This window comes from Antedon bifida, chromosome 7 (genome assembly GCF_963402885.1).
Source record: "Antedon bifida chromosome 7, ecAntBifi1.1, whole genome shotgun sequence".
NCBI classification, from domain to species: Eukaryota; Metazoa; Echinodermata; class Crinoidea; order Comatulida; family Antedonidae; genus Antedon; species Antedon bifida.
The window spans coordinates 26,562,274-26,579,020 of NC_136232.1; the positions used below are offsets into that span (position 1 = coordinate 26,562,274).

The 16,747-nt window shown below is 32.5% G+C and overlaps 2 protein-coding genes across 4 annotated transcripts in view; both read left to right on the plus strand.

The window, feature by feature from the left end:
* LOC144847406 (brefeldin A-inhibited guanine nucleotide-exchange protein 3-like) overlaps positions 1-3,523 on the plus strand; it is a 29,691-nt gene extending 26,168 nt beyond the window's left edge. For both annotated transcript variants that reach the window (XM_078703745.1, XM_078703746.1), the window contains one exon: positions 445-3,523. In XM_078703745.1, coding sequence (XP_078559871.1) covers positions 445-1,921 — 1,477 coding nt within the window. In that variant the 3' untranslated portion in view covers positions 1,922-3,523. The remainder of the gene's footprint in view (positions 1-444) is intronic.
* Positions 3,524-11,915: 8,392 nt separating this feature from the next.
* LOC144847417 (uncharacterized) overlaps positions 11,916-16,747 on the plus strand; it is a 167,219-nt gene continuing 162,387 nt past the window's right edge. Inside the window, exons 1-3 of one of the 2 annotated variants that reach the window (XR_013613738.1) lie at positions 11,916-12,035; positions 12,491-14,427; positions 14,740-15,870. Coding sequence is in view for 1 of the 2 variants with exons in the window: in XM_078703769.1 (XP_078559895.1) it covers positions 11,981-12,035; positions 12,491-14,427; positions 14,740-15,045 (2,298 nt within the window). In the remaining variant the exon portion in view is untranslated. Of the gene's footprint in view, positions 12,036-12,490; positions 14,428-14,739; positions 16,418-16,747 lie in introns of those variants that run through there. The other variant, XM_078703769.1, reaches the window with a different exon arrangement.

The following is a 16,747-nucleotide window of genomic DNA, read 5'->3' on the forward strand; positions in this document are numbered from 1 at the left end:
TTTGCAACTGTGTGCTCTGTCAATTCTGGATTATTTCCTAATATTCAAACAAGCATTTGCTTTTATTACAGTATATGTATTCAAACTGTACATTTTCAAATGTTATTTGAGCTACCAAAATAAACCTAAATCATAAACCATGAATTTGACCTTCAAAACATTTATTAGAACAAAAGGTCATATGACTCATTTCTCGTTCCATTTGACAATCTCCATATATTATATTATGTGCATGCTGTAATATTTAAATTTCTCATTTAAACCCAGATCATTTTTACCATAGAAGAAAAAATAATATACACTGAGAAACAACCTCTAAAAAACTTAACTCAGTTACTAGGCTGCAAAAGGTTAAGTTGGTTATTCCCCAACATTAACATTTTTAGAGTCAGCTTTATCCTATGATTTACATTGAGAACATTAATGATTTTGGTTTTTATTTAGAGTTCACTATCGAAATATTGTCCTTGGCCTTCTGGCACACCAGTTGCTGATCCAAACACTTGGTACAATCTTGTTATATGGAGCAGAGAGCCAGACAGAAAATGAGGTGCAAGCCATTGCCAAAGGCAGTATGTCATCTACATTGGGTTTACATGATTCTGTTAATGGATCTAGCAACGTCAGCACTGGTGAGAGTTCTTTACCAGGACTTCTACCGTATCTTTCTCCTAAGAACTTATCTCTGTTGTTGGAATGCTTTGTCGACTCGTACCAAACGGCTTGCGAGTTTAACATCCGTCCTGGGATGAAATTCCTTCTACAGAAAGTTGCCAAACTGGATGTTGCCGTCAATATGTATTACCAAGCTTGTATGAGCTTCACATTCTACAGTCACACACTTCTTGAACTCTGTCACCATGCCAAAAAAGACAACCTGAATGTGGAACTTGTGAAAGGCATCGTGAACAAACTTTCTCATCGTTCCAAACCAGACCTTCCTCTGCATGGAGACGAAGATGTGGTTTCTTCTAGTGATGCTGACCATCAACCAGAAGATGTCAAAGAGGCAAATGCTGAAGTAAAATCATCACCAAGACCTCGTACAAGAAGTACAACTTCTACCTCTAGTGAACAATCATCTTCCATCCAGCTGTGCCCAAGTATAAAGAGTAGCATTGAAAGCTTACATCTGAACTGTGACCTGAGCTTCTATCCTAATGAAGACAACACAAACTATGAGTGGGTTGTAAAAAGGTTGTATGGCATTTGTAACGATATTATTGCTTCATATTTACAATTCCACACAGAAAAAGATTCAGATACCTCAAACAAGAAGGAGGAAGAAGTGCCTCTCTTCTTCCTCGTTGCACCTAAATCTCCAGAACAGTCGACAGTCGGACGAGATCCTTATTTTCATTACCATGATGGCGAACCAAAGAGATTGTTTGCATCGCAGTGGACTCCAAAGATTAAACACAACGAGTTAGACGAGTCGACTCCAGAACAAGGAGAGATGTATGAAGAACCTTCATCACCAAAAGATAGTAAGATATACACGTTGGCCACGACCAAGACAATCAAGAGTTTGATGCAGGAATACAAAAAGAGAAAGACTCATCATTCGCGATCCGTATTCGTTAAAAGATCGACGTACAAAGAATGGAAATACACTCAGCAGCCGTCAAAACCAAAGAATGAACACATGTCAACGGATGATCGACGTAAACAGGAGAAGATCAAACTAGAGCAGAAGTCGTCGATAATGAAGGATCACGATGCGTTGTTGAAGTCTTGGTCTGACATGATCCTGTCTTTACTGCAACTGCTTCAGCTTCTACCAGATCTCCAGTTCCAGAGTATCTTGCCAATAGTCTTCCCGTGTGTTAATCAGTTAGTATGTCAGGTAAAGAACGAAACTGTACGTCACGCCGTCATGGAATTCATGGAACGAATCGCACACCTCTATGGTGTCATCTAATCAAGAAAATATTTCATTTTCATAATTCTTTTTTAACATGTTTGCAGCTTTGTTTTATTATATCAATATTTTTTTTTTTTTATTTGAATTTTATTACAAGCAATATTTATTAACTTTTTTATTACTTTGATTAAAGAAATTATTCCATTACATTGTGGAAGTAAAACATTTATAAAGTACATTAATATTTAATTGTTTATTATCGCCGTCATTTCTTTTATGTTTTGTAACAAAATAATCATTCCATTAAAATTTCAAGTAAAATGCTAAGAAATATTTCCAATTATTTAATAATTTACTGTTATTAGTTTGTAGTAATAAAGTAGAGAAATGAATACAATTAAATGTATACCTTGAAGTTTCTTCCTAAGGAATCATTTCAAAATGATTCTCCTACCATTTGATTCAAATAATGTTATTACTGTATAAAAATATTTTCTAATAATATAATTTATTATACTGTAATGTAATATTAATAACATTTGCTTCTTATATTTATTCGGTATCTATCTGTTATCTTTAACTTCTAGTATAACTTATTTATCAAATTTGAAATGAGAAAAAAGAAAAGAGGCTACTTGTATAATTATTGTCTTTTGTTTGTTCTGGTGTACTTATTAAGTTGACTTACTACTGGAATTAATTTTTAATTATTTTTAACATTCCTAATATTATAACTTGTGCTTTACTATGTGTGATTTAGATTCCAAAATGGTGCAATATATGAACTACTTTCAAATGAATTAGAATAAATGTTTTATGTAATTTATTTGCAGGAAGTGAAAGAAAATATTTGAAACAGTTAAAACTGTTTTACTTCCTTTTGATAATATTGATAACCTTAATTTATTTGTCATAAACCTTTATTTGGTTACATGATTTTTTTTTCATTTAAACGTTTCGTTTATTTAGTTTTTTTATAATTATTGTTCAGTTGTAGACTTTGAGTGTGATTTATAGGCAAAGCCGTAAATGTGTTTTGACTTAAGCCTGGGATTATTCAATTTAAATTCTACTATAAATTTTGTTAACGCATCTATTCAAATCATTTATAGATATAAATTATGTTTATGTATTATTGAAATGGTTTAAAATAATATTACATTTAATATTAAGTATAATAATGCTAATATTAGTACCTAACTATAATTGATAGGAAGCTGCATGTAGTTTTACTCGTTTATTTAGGTGCTTTCGTGTACTTAACAAGCCTACCACGAGATATACTTACACAGCACAGATCAAGATCCAGAGGAATTCCACACACTCTCCCGCCACCTCCCCCTTTTCTATAATGCTTTACGCGCAATCTGCGCTAAATGCTGTACGTACGTACGTGCAATCAGCGCTGATTCTGTACGTGCAATTTGACGCTAATAGACCCTTACCATTAATTTAATTGATCATCCAAAATAATTTATTCAATTAATTTTGAATATTAATTGTTCGCAATAGTATATCATTTTTTATATTCATTCGTTTTTACTATAACTTACAATTATTAGTGTAATACAAGATACGGCACCACATTTTAGATTGTTTGATAATGTTAATTTGATTTGCGTTATACTTTTTGTGTTTTATTTGGTTTGGCAGGGAAAATAAAAGACAGTATATACATTGTGTGTGGTATTCAATTCATTGTATACTTCTATATCAACCTTAATATTGGTGCTGTTGAGGTTTTATTCTTTCTCCCTTTTTTATAACAGAATAATACACTCACACAAACAAATAATATGTATATATTGTATATATTGTTATAATCATCTTATAGAGCCATAGTATTTAGTAACTAGTTATGTCAAAAAATAAATGGGTCGAAAATGGGCCAAAATTGCCACTTTTTAAAATTCAATTTTTATGCCATAATATTGCCATATATGCGCATATATTGTGTTACCATCATCTTATAGAGCTATAGTAAAAATTTTTGTCAAAAAATAAAAAAGGTCGAAATTTTGTCATTTTTCAAAAATGTCCCTGAACTATATAGTACAGGGATTTTTTCGAAAAATGGCCAAAATTGCCACTTTTTAAAATTCATTTTTTATGCCATAATATTGTCATATATGCGCATATATTGTGTTACCATCATCTTATAGAGCTATAGTAACTACTTTTGTCAAAAAATAAAAGGGTCGAAATTTGGCCATTTTTCGAAAATTTCCCTGAACTTATAGTACTGTTATTTTTTCGAAAAAGGGCCAAAATTGCCACTTTTTAAAATTCAATTTTTATGCCAAAATATTGCCATATATGCGCATATATTGTGTTATCATCATCTTATAGAGCTATAGTAACTAGTTATGTCAAAAAATAAAAGGGTCGAATTTTGGTCATTTTTCGAAAATTTCCCTGAAATATGTACAGGTTTTTTTTTCGAAAAATTGCCACTTTTTAAAAATTCAATTTTTATGCCATAATATTGCCATATATCCGCATATATTGTGTTATCATCATCTTATAGAGCTATAGTAACTAGTTATGTCAAAAAATAAAAGGGTCGAATTTTGGTCATTTTTCGAAAATTTCCCTGAACTATCTACAGGTTTTTTTTTCGAAAAATGGCCAAAATTGCCACTTTTTAAAAATTCAATTTTTATGCCATAATATTGCCATATATGCGCATATATTGTGTTATCATCATCTTATAGGGCTATAGTAACTAGTTATGTCAAAAAATAAAAGGGTCGAATTTTAGTCATTTTTCGACAATTTCCCTGAACTATAGTACAGGGATTTTTTCGAAAAAGGGCCAAAATTGCCACTTTTTAAAATTCATTTTTTATGCCATAATATTGTCATATATGCGTATATATTGTGTTATCATCATCTTATAGAGCTATAGTACCTAGTTATGTCAAAAAAATAAAAGGGTCGAATTTTAGTCATTTTTCGAAAATTTCCCTGAACTATTATAGTACAAGGATTTTTTCGAAAAAGGGCCAAAATTGCCACTTTTTAAAATTCAATTTTTAGGCCAAAATATTGTCATATATGCGCATATATTGTGTTATCATCATCTTATAGAGCTATAGTAACTAGTTATGTCAAAAAATAAAAGGGTCGAATTTTGGTCATTTTTCGAAAATTTCCCTGAACTGTAGTTCAGGGATTTTTTCGAAAAAGGACCAAAATTGCCACTTTTTAAAATTCAATTTTTATGCCATAATATTGCCATATATGCGCATATATTGTGTTATCATCATCTTATAGAGCTATAGTAACTAGTTATGTCAAAAAATAAAAGGGTCGAATTTTAGTCATTTTTCGAAAATTTCCCTGAACTATCTACAGGTTTTTTTTTTTCCGAAAAATGGCCAAAATTGCCACTTTTTAAAAATTCAATTTTTATGCCATAATATTGCCATATATGCGCATATATTGTGTTATCATCATCTTATAGAGCTATAGTAACTAGTTATGTCAAGAAATAAAAGGGTCGAATTTTAGTCATTTTTCGAAAATTTCCCTGAACTATAGTACAGGGATTTTTTCGAAAAACGACCAAAATTGCCACTTTTTAAAATTCAATTTGTATGCCATAATATTGCCATATATGCGCATATATTGTGTTATCATCATCTTATAGAGCTATAGTAACTAGTTATGTCAAGAAATAAAAGGGTCGAATTTTAGTCATTTTTCGAAAATTTCCCTAAACTATAGTACAGGGATTTTTTTCGAAAAACGACCAAAATTGCCACTTTTTAAAATTCAATTTTTATGCCATAATATTGCCATATATGCGCATATATTGTGTTATCATCATCTTATAGGGCTATAGTAACTAGTTATGTCAAAAAATAAAAGGGTCGAATTTTAGTCATTTTTCGACAATTTCCCTGAACTATAGTACAGGGATTTTTTCGAAAAAGGGCCAAAATTGCCACTTTTTAAAATTCATTTTTTATGCCATAATATTGTCATATATGCGTATATATTGTGTTATCATCATCTTATAGAGCTATAGTAACTAGTTATGTCAAGAAATAAAAGGGTCGAATTTTAGTCATTTTTCGAAAATTTCCCTAAACTATAGTACAGGGATTTTTTTCGAAAAACGACCAAAATTGCCACTTTTTAAAATTCAATTTTTATGCCATAATATTGCCATATATGCGCATATATTGTGTTATCATCATCTTATAGGGCTATAGTAACTAGTTATGTCAAAAAATAAAAGGGTCGAATTTTAGTCATTTTTCGACAATTTCCCTGAACTATAGTACAGGGATTTTTTCGAAAAAGGGCCAAAATTGCCACTTTTTAAAATTCATTTTTTATGCCATAATATTGTCATATATGCGTATATATTGTGTTATCATCATCTTATAGAGCTATAGTACCTAGTTATGTCAAAAAAATAAAAGGGTCGAATTTTAGTCATTTTTCGAAAATTTCCCTGAACTGTTATAGTACAGGGATTTTTTCGAAAAAGGGCCAAAATTGCCACTTTTTAAAATTCAATTTTTATGCCATAATATTGCCATATATGCGCATATATTGTGTTACCATCATCTTATAGAGCTATAGTAACTAGTTTTGTCAAAAAATAAAAGGGTCGAAATTTGGTCATTTTTCGAAAATTTCCCTGAACTATAGTACAGGGATTTTTTCGAAAAAGGGCCAAAATTGCCACTTTTTAAAATTCAATTATTATGCCATAATATTGCCATATATGCGCATATATTGTGTTATCATCATCTTATAGAGCTATAGTAACTAGTTATGTCAAAAAATAAAAGGGTCGAAATTTGGTCATTTTTCGAAAATTTCCCTGAACTATATAATACAGGGATTTTTTCGAAAAAGGGCCAAAATTGCCACTTTTTAAAATTCATTTTTTATGCCATAATATTGTCATATATACGCATATATTGTGTTATCATCATCTTATAGAGCTATAGTAACTAGTTATGTCAAAAAATAAAAGGGTCGAAATTTGGTCATTTTTCGAAAATTTCCCTGAACTATAGTACAGGGATTTTTTCGAAAAAGGGCCAAAATTGCCACTTTTTAAAATTCAATTATTATGCCATAATATTGCCATATATGCGCATATATTGTGTTATCATCATCTTATAGAGCTATAGTAACTAGTTATGTCAAAAAATAAAAGGGTCGAAATTTGGTCATTTTTCGAAAATTTCCCTGAACTATATAATACAGGGATTTTTTCGAAAAAGGGCCAAAATTGCCACTTTTTAAAATTCATTTTTTATGCCATAATATTGTCATATATACGCATATATTGTGTTATCATCATCTTATAGAGCTATAGTAACTAGTTATGTCAAAAAATAAAAGGGTCGAAATTTGGTCATTTTTCGAAAATTTCCCTGAACTATAGTACAGGGATTTTTTCGAAAAAGGGCCACAATTGCCACTTTTTAAAATTCAATTTTTATGCCATAATATTGTCATATATACGCATATATTGTGTTATCATCATCTTATAGAGCTATAGTAACTAGTTATGTCAAAAAATAAAAGGGTCGAAATTTGGTCATTTTTCGAAAATTTTCGTGAAAAATCATATGGCTAAAATATTTTTTAAATAATTGAATTTAAAATATAATAAATTAATTGATAATAAATTGAATTTGACTCTGTTTAACAATAAGAGTAAGATGTAAGTAATTCATAATGTTGACCTATACGAACAAAATGAATGACCTCAGACAATTATACAAATTCGATTAATATTCTGTTGAATAAACATGAAATTGTTGTAATCCCTAGAAAGAATTTTGATTGCGTCATTCATACCCTATTGATTGTAAAACACTGACGAAAAAAAATGGTGACCGATATAATCTGAATCAATATATATTTCAAGTTCATTTGAATTCCCAATAGTTTTAGAATAATTAAAGCGAATATTGTTATGCACTCACGTTAATCATTAATGAATTTTATTTTAGATTGCAAAAGAGCAAATAATGCACAACACAATTATTTAAATGATTTTTAATGTCGGGATTTTTATGTCGATAAATCAGAAATTGGAAATCTGCAAAATGTTGGAATATATTAACAATAAAAACAACAATAATTTGACGCGTGCGTGCAAAAACGGATAAAATGTACGCGCGCGTACGTACACAGGGAAGTCTATTGTTTATCTGTTTGCGTTGCGACGACTGTGCGTACTTCATATAGAAATATTCTTGTAAAAGAAATACTGTATATATATATATATATATATATATATATTCTGTTGATTCGAAATAAATGGTACGTCTAGTACCGCGAATAATAATTAAATACTGTGTACGGTACTCTACATTTTGATATCTAAATAACCTTGATAGACATTATACACATTATAAATGTTTGCTTCCTATTATGTTGTTACCCGGTAGGGCAATATAACGTTTAGGTATGCTCCTCGGATAGTCATGTGATGCGATTTTGACCAATCACGTTGTCATATTTAAATAGGCTTTAATTTGAAATATATAATTATAATGCATTCGTCTGTGCAATAGTTTTCATTTGGAATTTGTTCTGAAATGAATAGGTTAGATTTTATAATATTATACAATGACGTCATTGTAGTATAAAACATCAGGTCAATTGTATGGTATATTTATAGACATTTGACAATACTAAAATATTTGTAAATATGAGGATTATTCTAGTTGTGCTTTAATATATTTTAAACTTTAGAAACTTCTGTTTTAAGTTCATCTATCAAAATGCAATGTTGAATTCCGTACTTATGTAATCAAGTTCGTGATGTGACCTACTTTGGTGACTGTCAATAACTTACTCTGTAAATTTTAATTACACCTGGTCCAGGTGAAAAGATTACCAATAATTGGGTTATAATCACCCTTTAATGAAGGAAAAGGTTTGGTAGAAATACAAATATAATTTTCAATTTAAATTCATTTTATATTGACCATTATTAATCTAGAGTGCAATTATCAGTTTTTGAATTAGAAACGCTCACTCTAGACCGATTGCAACTTATTTTGCTACTTAATTTGGTGCTAGGCCAACCGGAACTTATATTGCTACTTATCCAGACTTTTGTAATATTTATATTGGAACGTGAATGTTACAAGTGGTACTAGTACTTATATGAGTATATACTATTTATATATTGATTTTTATATTGGTACTTAAATTGGATCTTTTTGCGGTACTTAAATTTGAACTTATATGATACTTAAATTAGCCTGCCTACTTGTATTGGAACTTTATAATATTTATATTGGAACTTAAATGTGAACTTATAGTGGTACTGGTAGTTAAATTGAAACTTATATTAGTATACTATGATTATTGGTACCTAAATTTGAACGGTAGATTGTAATTTGTTGATAATGTTGTTGTGCTTCCTCATCACATTACATCACAGGTAAGTTTTGTGGTAAAGTGTTTTTGCCATGAACCTAAGTAGTGACGTAGGCGCTACTATGATTGCCTTGAGTCCCAAACGTATAATCTAAATATTATATATACAGTTAATAACGCAAGCAAGGATTATACAGCATTACCAACACATTATATTACATACACTACGCAAAATTAATAGCCACTGTGGACGTCACAGGACAAGCGAATGAAATGGAATATCTTTCGACTATTCAACGCCGGGTGAATATTTTAAATTGATATAAATTATGAGACCCTAATATTAATAACATTTTGTGAAACTTCTTGCGTTATACATTAACAATGAGAGTTGGGGGTGGGGTGGGGAGGAACGGTTTTAAAGAAAACTAAATGAGGGATTTAATTTGTCCTATTCGATAACAGATGACTAGTAATAATTCAATACTGTAATCTATCATGAAAACCAACTCTTCAAAGCGACAAATATCCTAACATTATTATTAAACCTAACTTAGAATGCATTCCTATATGATTTATGTTACTATAATCAGGAGTAAGCACTTATGAAATCATGGTCAATGAAATTATAATAATAACATCTAAAATAACAATCCAAAAATAAAAATGACGATAACAAAGACGGCGATGATGCGGATGTAGGTAATAAATACAAAGAGATTGATAACTGAAAATTATTCACGTGCAACAATATAAATTTAATATTAAATAATATTTCAATTCATTCATTTCCTTTTATTTTGGATAGTACATCCATATACAGAACATACAAAACAAAAAGAGAAAAAAAATCACCGGGAAATTAAACATAGAAAAAACTTCCACAACCAACCTAAAATATCAATTTGCACCAACGTTGATGCATGTGGGATTGTGGAGGTACATTCACTATGGTTTTAATCAGGGAAAAGTTGACACTTCTCTGGTTTTAATTAGATTATTACAACAAGTTAATTAAGCAAACAGTGGAAAAGGAAAGAAAGACATTGGGATGAGAATCTTGGCCAAAGATTGGGTTCACCAGAGAAAAAGATGTGCAGCCTTGTTGGTCAATGACCGGGTTCAGGGGAGAAAACGATGTGCAGCCTTGTTGGTCAATGACCGGGTTCAGGGGAGAAAACGATGTGCATGCTTATTTGCCAAAGACCGGGTTCACCAGAGAAAACGATGTGCAGCCTTGTTGGTCAATGACCGGGTTCAGGGGAGAAAACGATGTGCATGCTTATTTGCCAAAGACCGGGTTCACCAGAGACAACGATGTGCAGCCTTGTTGGTCAATGACCGGGTTCAGGGGAGAAAACGATGTGCATGCTTATTTGCCAAAGACCGGGTTCACCAGAGAAAACGATGTGCAGCCTTATTGGTCAATGACCGGGTTCAGGGGAGAAAACGATGTGCATGCTTATTGGCAAAAGACCGGGTTCATCAGAGACAACGATGTGCAGCATTATTGGCCAAAGACCGGATTCAGGGGAGAAAACGATGTGCATGCTTATTGGCCAAAGCATTCGAAGAGAATGGGTAAGGCAGGTAAATAAATAGCACTCATGCGTGAACCACATGATTGTAATGTTATGCAGAAATGCTGCTGATATGTGTGAACACAATACGAAAGTTAAACAGAATATTAATATTTAGAAAGAGGATGAATAGTTGGAATATTATGCTGAAATCGTCATAACATTATGACTCGTTAGATGCTGGATTCTTAATCTTAATCTCTTCTATCTGATTATAATCCAATATACATTCTTAATTAGTAGTAGTGACTGTTCTCCAACAATTGTTATTACTGTAAAATTACTGCAGTATTGATCCTACACAAGCTAACATTGATCCATCACTCAATTGTTATACTATATGAACACTATAAAGATTAAATAAATACCATTTATCTAATACTAAATGCCAATTCTGTTGATATTTATAACTCATTTGAATAGGCTATATGGTAGAGATGAGATATTTGGATTACACATTTTGGTGTCAAGAATCCAATCAGTCCAATCGTCTGCTGACACTCAACAGTTTTTTTCCGTGACGTCATTTATATGAATTTGAGGATGTTCTGGAGTTTTTAGGAAATGTTGACATTTGTATTTTGTTCATTAGAATTGAAAATGAAATAATTTACCAACGAACGACTTCCAACAATTTTATTTTCTATCGATAAACAGAATTAATGCTTCAGATGGAACGAAATATAAGTGAAGGACTACCTCTCCATCAATGGAATAATCCAACGACTTCATGCTTTTAGATAAAATCCATTAGCTATACTGTATGGACTGCACAACAACATTTTATGTTTCATAAAAATCAATTATCGAATATACCTCTCTGTAAATGGAACAATCCGACACTATCGGTAATAGTTATATAAGAATTGAATTCAAACAACCAAATACTTTTGTAAATATTCTCTCTTTTGAACACGTCGTCGATTCAAACAAAGCATTGACAATTCGTTGAACGCGTTCAGTTCGTTAGATGATGTTATATCGTCTGTAAGATATTGATTTTTCTTTCACATGAAACATTTGGAATTTATCAAGAAATTTTTCCGACGTACCTCAAAGTATTTCTTAAAAGATTAATGCCAGTTTAAATGCTTGGAGTTTAACAATCACTCTCTCTACTGTTATATTCTACAAGTTTTATTCTGCTGTATTTCTTACCGATACTGAAATGGGTTTCCTTGCATTTTTCTTCCTGATGATTGTGTTACCTCTTTCAATGCAAGGTGAGATAATAATAAACTTATTTCTTTTACGTTAATGTTAGTTATGATTAGAAATTACTTATGAGTTAATACGATTTTTCTTCTCATAATTATTTTACCTCTTTCAATGCAAGGCAAGATAATAATCAACTTATATTTCACGTTATCTTAAATTTTTTTAAAGATACTTAAATATTTTTTTATTTTGTAATGTAAACTTTTATTTTTAATTAGTTATTAATTGCTATTTTGATATTGTAAATTCAACAGTGTTTACTTTGTTGCAAATAAATAATTTGAATTAGGTGTTCTTATTAAGTACGTTTGCTAAGACGTAGGCATACACAAAATATAAATATCTATTCAAAATATGAATAACATGGCATAGGCCTAAAAACCAATTTTTCGTTAGTTTTAAAAATTAGTAAAACAATGTCTAGTAATGATACTCAGAATTTTATTTGTTCTTCATATAGTTGTGCAAGTCTCGTATGGTGAGGAAGAGGTTGGGCTTTGCATCGGACAAAATGGCGGAGTCCATTCTTGCGCTAACCATTGTGGAAAACGACAAGACGATACACATCAGTGTAACTGTGACTATCTTTGTACGCAATTTGGAGATTGTTGCTTAGACTTTGACTTGAGGTGCAATAACAACTTTCATCACAAAAACGAATCTTTGAACAAACTTTTAAGCCAAGAGTTGGATTTTATTTCTAATGAACTTAATATAAGAAACTTGTACAGCTGCGAATCGAACCCAGAGACATGGAATATGCCAGAGTTATTAGAGGGTGTTTTGATGATATCGAGTTGTCATTCCTGGTGGAAGGGAACTCGACTGGAGAAACGATGTGTTTACGAGTCAAACAGCACTCACCCAGCTGTGTATGTAACATCTAAAAAGACGTTTTTTAGAAATGAACACTGTGCTATCTGCAACGATGAATCATTACTGTTAATGCAGTCGGATTTCTCGCTATACGAACTTGAGATTGAAAACAAACTTTTTGACCGACTTAAGTTTACTTCTAACAACGCGCGCAGTCCTCCGTACATTCGGTCATGTGATCTAGATATTGTCAGTGATTGCCCAATACAGACACGTGATGATTTGAGGTTTTCTTGCAAAGGTTACTCAGCCGTTTTAAAAGTAGATGGAATCATCTATAAGAATCCTCATTGTGCTATGTGTAATTGGGTTTATCCGTTTTGGAATATGACATGTCCAAGAAACGAATCGTACGACCCTTGGGAGAAGCCTCTGATGCCGGCAACTGTACCATTAAGCGAGTTGTTTGCGTTTTCTGGCAGTGCGATTGCATTATATCCTCCTCAGTTGATGATCTGCCAAAACAACACATTTTATGATGAAATACTTCATCAGTGCGTCAAATGTGAAAACGGTACAATGGTGAAGCTTACTAGAGACATGTTGCAAGAAAATGGGACGTACATTACACTTCCTGCTGGTGAAGAAGGAACAGAATCTACCGAGGTATTTCTAAACTTGAATAACTATTTCAGTGAAAGTTTCTCTTCATCGCTCTCCGAATCATCTGGATCAGACCCTTACAGCGATTCCTTATCTTCTAATGTCTTTTCAACAACTGGAAATGATAAGTTTATTTGTCTTCAAAGTTGTCAAACCAAGTCAATAAACGGAACAAGTAGTAAAAGCAGCGATGGAAGAACTGAAAGAGAAAATGTTAGCCAGGTCACATGTACAATTTTAAAACCATCTGGCCGAAGTTCTGCTCCACCCTCGTCTACGTTTGACGTCATCTTGTCTTACATCAGCAACGTGCTATTGTCGTTCTCTCTGTTTTGCTTACTTCTTTCTTTCATAAACTCTTGCATATTTTCATCCTTGCGGAATCTCCCCGGCATCTGTCGAATGTGCATGGTAACAGCACTGTTCTTTGCACAATTTATATTCATAGCGTTCGCTGACAGCACTGATACACCTACACTTTGTGAAATCATTGCCGCGATAATGCATTATTTCTGGCTGTCGATTTTTACTTGGACAAACGTCTTGGCTTTCGATCTAGCCAGAGTGTTTGTGTTCGACACCAATCGTGTCCACCAATCAAGAAGTACAAAACTTCTTGTTATGTATACGATGTACGGCTGGGGACTACCTTTACTCATTGTACTCTCATGTGTAAGCCTGCATATAACGTTTCCAAAACATTTCAGATATGGAGGTGATACTTTTTGCTGGATACAAGACAAGCAGCAGTTATTTTACTCATTTGCTTTGCCCATTGCAGTGTGTCTATTGCTGAATTTTGGCATGTTTTTGTTCACATCTTTTAAAATCATGGAAGCAAGAAGGATATCAAACTTCGCATTAGGAGTCAAGGTAAAGAAGTCAAGAAAATTCGACGACGTTCTGTTGTATATCAAGGTAAGACATTGTGACTTCGTGACGTATTGAAATGTTATCAATAAAACGTTAGTGTAGGCATAACATTTTTGCATTATTCACTAGTATTTTGACAGCAACATAATGATTAATAGTTTCAACTCAATTCCGATAATACAGTAATATTTTTTAGGGTTTTCGTAACATAAGAATTGTAGTCCGATAGTCCCGTTGATAAACACGATAACTTTTTAAGTATACGAAATTTAGTTCCAGCAAAAACAGGTTAAAATCCCCTAAAATTATATTCCTAAATCTTGTTTCTTAATGGCAACGTTGATTATCTATTTTCAGATATCTTGTTTGATGGGCTTTACATGGGGATTCGCATTCGTCGCTTCATACGCAAACGTCCCAGCTCTGTGGTACGTGTTCATCTTCTTAAATGGGTTACAGGGCTTCTTCATCTTTCTTGCATTTACGTGCAACCGCCACGTGCTCAAGCTTTGGCGCGAACGTCTATCATTGGATAAGGAAAGTCAGACGCAGACAACACGATGTGCGCGATTCAATCCACCTAGGGTCACCGTCAGGTCAGCGTCTATTACGCGAGCAGATTTAAATGCAACGGAGTCGAAGTTGAGGCATTCCTCACCATAACGGCACACTAGAAGGTGGGACTTGGAAGATGGACATTTATCTGTTGGACACTGGAATACTTAAGTAATATAACCGTATGTAGGTCAATGTATAATGGGTAATTTATCTTGCCAAATGGCCAAAATGAAACAATATATACCTACTTACGTTCACAAATTCATTACCTAACAACACGGTTCACCTATTGTCATTACGGTAAAAACACACACTGCGTATTTGATTTTTTTTTTGGCATTTGTAAATGACAACATGTACTATACGTATCTATAGATTGTGCTTTAAGCTATGGGCTGCTAATAACCATTATCATCAGTTACATGACTGATGTTACGTTGTCCAATGTATATTGTAAAATAGTCCTACATTATTCGTATGTAAGAAACATTTGTACTGGTATGAATGTGCATAGTGATATTTCAAATATTGATTTTAACATTGTAAATAATTATAGAGCAGTATAGTATATTTAGTTTAAATAATTTGTAAGTTAAGCCTGTTTTCCTGTCGACGTTATCGTCGTTGATCGTTAACAGTTCAGAACAGAAATGATAACGATAGTGAGTACCTTTTCCTGTAAATCGTTAACATGTCAATGTTTACGTGGAAGATCGCCGATTATTGTTAACGATAGAGTCGACTAACGTCGACAGGAAAGCGGGCTTTAGGTAACAATATTATATATAAGGTCTGATGGATAGATTACGTAATCAGACACACGAACATTCAAATGTACAGCTTTTATGCGCACGCGTAAACATTATGTCACTTCATTCATATGTACGGGTTTTGTGCGCACGCATTTTATCCTCCCTTCATATAAGTTTGGTTTACACTGTGACGCAACGCAAGGACGTAAAAGCAGCGCAAGCGAGTTGACCATTGACACACGACAGTTCGAACAATTTATCCGCTTGTGATTGGTTACAACCAAGCTTTATGTACGGGTTTTGTGCACGCACTCGTAAACTTTATACTTGTTTACTTACTTGCTTGTTTCCCGTACACTTGCCCTTGTCTTTTGTGCGCACGCGTAAACGACGTGACGTTAACGACAGTGAATGCGCCTCATATTTTTCGCCCCAGTCCCAACGTATGTAATTGTTCACAAAGCAGTGTTGTAGCCTACATTTTACCCATACATGTATTTGAGTGGGTGAGTACGAATGTATACAAAATAATTGTGCTGTATTTTCAATGTTCTAGATATTGTTCTAGTTTTAGGTCCAAAAAGCAATTAACACCCAGTATGACGTGCGGAATGTGACAAAACGATATACAATTTATGTGAACGTGTTTAATTATCAAATGACCTCAATACAAACAAGCTATTATTGTGGATTTATGGTAATAAAATATATTTGAATAAAGTTATTGAAACGTCACAGACATTGAGATTTTGTTCAGATTCAAGTTCGGATATTGATCGTATAATTACAAGTGGAACAATACGTACAAAACGATTTATAGTATTACCGGATTTAGCTCTTAAACGATTATTATAAAGCCAGGACTAAACAAGCCGAAAATAAACCCTGATGCATGGTCTTAAGCACAACCCACGTTAAAAACTCACTCGCAATGGTTTAATATATTAATACATGTCGCTTGTGTACAATTATGGATTTGGGTGAAAAACCGTAATAATTTATAAAGTTTCTGGTTGAATATCACTACATAGGCCTACAGCAGATGCTCAGATTTA